The sequence below is a fragment of the Melanaphis sacchari genome, unplaced genomic scaffold (genome assembly GCF_002803265.2).
Source record: "Melanaphis sacchari strain LSU unplaced genomic scaffold, SCAv2.0 Contig1775_pilon_pilon, whole genome shotgun sequence".
Taxonomy (NCBI): Eukaryota; Metazoa; Arthropoda; class Insecta; order Hemiptera; family Aphididae; genus Melanaphis; species Melanaphis sacchari.
In genome coordinates, this window is record NW_020270831.1 from 1 (window position 1) to 3219 (window position 3219).

A 3219-nucleotide genomic window follows, 5' to 3' on the forward strand; every position below is an offset into this window, starting at 1 on the left:
TAATGTACTATACCGAATACCGAAAATATCATCAACAAATTAACAGCAGAATAAATATTAGTGTCTGTTTAGTTTTTCAATTAAGAATTAGTCTATTATACAAATAAGAAATACTTAATACAATATAAAATGTTCGTTATTTTTTTATTTTGGATTTTTGAGCAGTTATTATAAAATTTGGGTCGACGATATCACTCGTCAAAAAACGTTTGCCAAACTGCGGGTCAACGATCTCCGGTAATATACATTCGTAATAAAACCTGCGACATGTAATAAAAAATATAAAGAACGTGTAATATACTAACATAGTAATATGTAATATATATAAGTATTTAATTTTACCTTAATAATTTAGATTCCATTTTATCAAACCAAAATTGGGGATCATATTTTATTATTTCAACATGTTTCCAATTATGTGAATACACAATGAAATGGCAGATATCTCTTTTGGAAATTCTCAATTGCCCAATTATTTGGTAATAATAGTTATCATCATGCTTTAAAGCGATTTCTCCAGATTGACTTAGTTTTAAGAATTTTATCTGAATAAAAAATATAATTTATAGAAGTACGAGTATCTAGGTATATGGTATATATGAATCGTTAATATAAAAAAAAGTAGCCATTTATAATATGGTTACATCCAAAAACCGCACACTTATGATTTCGACCCCTTAAAGGTCAGTAGACGAAAATCGCATTCTTTATCGGTTCATTGTATAGCAAAATACCGCACACGTCTTATAGTAGGCTTGAATTGTATTTATTTTTAGGAGCACTTGTTTAAATGTTGGGAAAATTTTTTAAAAGATAAAGATCGTCAAAAAACATTGTCAATCGATTTTAGCCAATTAAACTTTGAACATTTTACATTTTTTAATTTTTTTTAGATTAATATCTTCAATTTTTTAATATAAGTTTATACTTTAATTTTGTTTTTAAATATATATAAATAATAAATAATAGATTATACATATTATTATATAGTGAGCAAATTATGGATGCAACAATTTTAAAAATTGTGCGGTTTTAACCTACCTACCTATTCTATGTGTGCGGTTTTATCCTGTAATTTATCAAAAGTGTGTGATTTTTGGAGTATAATAATAAATAATAAAAAAAAAAAAAAAAATAACGTATAATAATATAATATAATATAATTTAATATTTTAACGTATAATAATTAATATATGGTAAGTGGTATTGTCTTTTACGTATTACCTTTTTATCTTTGATAGCCTCTTCAATTGTAGGATAATCTTTTGCCGAATAAGGACATTTCACTTCAACTATACTATCATTTCCAATAAGCCCATCTAAAATTAAAATGCCATAAACGTTAGAGGTTTTTATTTTTTTTTTTTATAAATATAATGGTAAAAATATTTAAAATAAAAATCTTGTATATACCTATGTCTTAATTCGAGAAAAAAACTCGCGGAGAAGTATTGAATTTACCAGGTGATGCTCCAAAGAACGGGTAATCTTCATCAATGATTAAACCACATTTTTTAATCGGTGTCCCCATATTTTTTTCAAAATATTCCAGGGCAACTGGTTCCATATCTTTACCGTATTTACAAGCTATCGGCTCGTTCGTACTAGAAGATGTACTGTATAATTTGTTAAAAACTATATTTTTACACGACGTAGCTGGACGCATCTTGCATATTTTTCCAAAGTCTGAAGCTGTTACACGATTACGCCTTTCCATAAACCACCTAGAACTGGAACTTTGTTGTCGAGTATCTATTTCTAAATCATCCCGTTGATACTTTGAGAGAGTAATCGTTTGAATAAAATCTTTTTTTTTTTAATTCTAATTCTTCTACTGAACATCTTTCGTCTAATGGTAGCGGTTCTGCAAGACCATAAAATTCATCTGGTCCGGTGTATTTTATTTTTTTAGATTTTTTAAAATGAAAAAGACGTCTATTTTTTAAGTTTTCGTTTTTGTACTTTTTGGATGTTAAAAATTTTTTACCAACCATACCTAAAAAAAACACAAACCTATAGTACCAAATAATTATTATAATAAGAGTACACAAATAGTGTATGAATTTAATTTTTAAATTGTTTATTTAATTTTATACCTGGACTTTTGTGCATCACTTTTTTATGGACCGCTCTAAGAAAATTACCACTAGTATTATAGGAAATAATTGCTGCTTGAACTCTCGTATTGTACGATTGTTTTAAAGAAAAGTTTATTCGTTTCCCTGATATATACTTATTTATAACGCTGTTAAATTGCTCGCAAGCGTTGTTTGTAACATCATATATAAGACTTGATGCATTTTCAACCACTCTTCTTATAACTGAATTAACATCAAGCATAAGTCCACATTTTTCCATAGCTGGTACATGATTTTCACAATCAGTCGGTTTTTTGCAAAAATAAATATCACATTTTGCATGTTGTCCTAAAATATGATAAGGGCTGTTGGAAATGTCTTGTTGAAGTCCTAAAATATATTGAAAAAAAAAATTATAATTAATTGATTAACTTGTTTTTTTTTCAATTGCTTTTTATTAAATAATTAAAATAAATCATTACCTTTTATTTTAGCAATATTGTTAATATTTAATTTTTTTCTGTATTCAATTGCCTTTCGAATAGCTACACAGAATTTAGTAATATTTTTTGTAATTAGCTGTCTTAAATATGTTGGATATTTTGTATTTTTTGTTAATGCAGATAATTTTGTACTATAGTTTCTAAGCAAATGGTTTCGACATTCAATTTTTTGCACCAATTGGTGTGGTCCATAAGGAACTGTCTCTAAAAGTTTTTTTAATACGCTGCTATCGCCATCTCCTAAGACAATAATATTATTTTTTTATGTTTCTATTATTTATTATTGAGTCATAAGTATTTTATTATATTTAAAATTAAGAATATATAATATAATAAATTACCAATTAATCTGTTAAATTTTATGCCATGTAACTCAATACTTCTAGCAAATCCCTCGGAAATTCCATCAGCTTCCATACCAGTGGCAGCTTTGTCCCAATTTAAAAAACATTTATGATCTTTGGTAGACAACTTTAACGCATTAGCTCTTTCACATATACAACAATAACGGTTCCGTATTCCGACAAATAAAATTTTATTAGAACGAAAACCAATTATTGTAGCCTACATAACAATCATATTTTAATAATTTAAATTAATTCGTTATCTACACAATTATGTAGTAAACAAATTCTTAC

General features: G+C 26.5%; 1 protein-coding gene across 1 annotated transcript; it reads right to left on the minus strand.

Moving 5' to 3' along the window:
* Positions 1-136: 136 nt before the first annotated feature.
* Positions 137-3019, minus strand: LOC112592457. Its single transcript, XM_025336509.1, is given in 8 exon segments — positions 137-260; positions 343-545; positions 1225-1319; positions 1462-1816; positions 1818-1996; positions 2097-2468; positions 2561-2821; positions 2923-3019. Coding segments are annotated over 8 exon segments (1665 nt in total). The 5' UTR covers positions 2999-3019.
* Between the last annotated feature and the right edge of the window lie 200 nt (positions 3020-3219).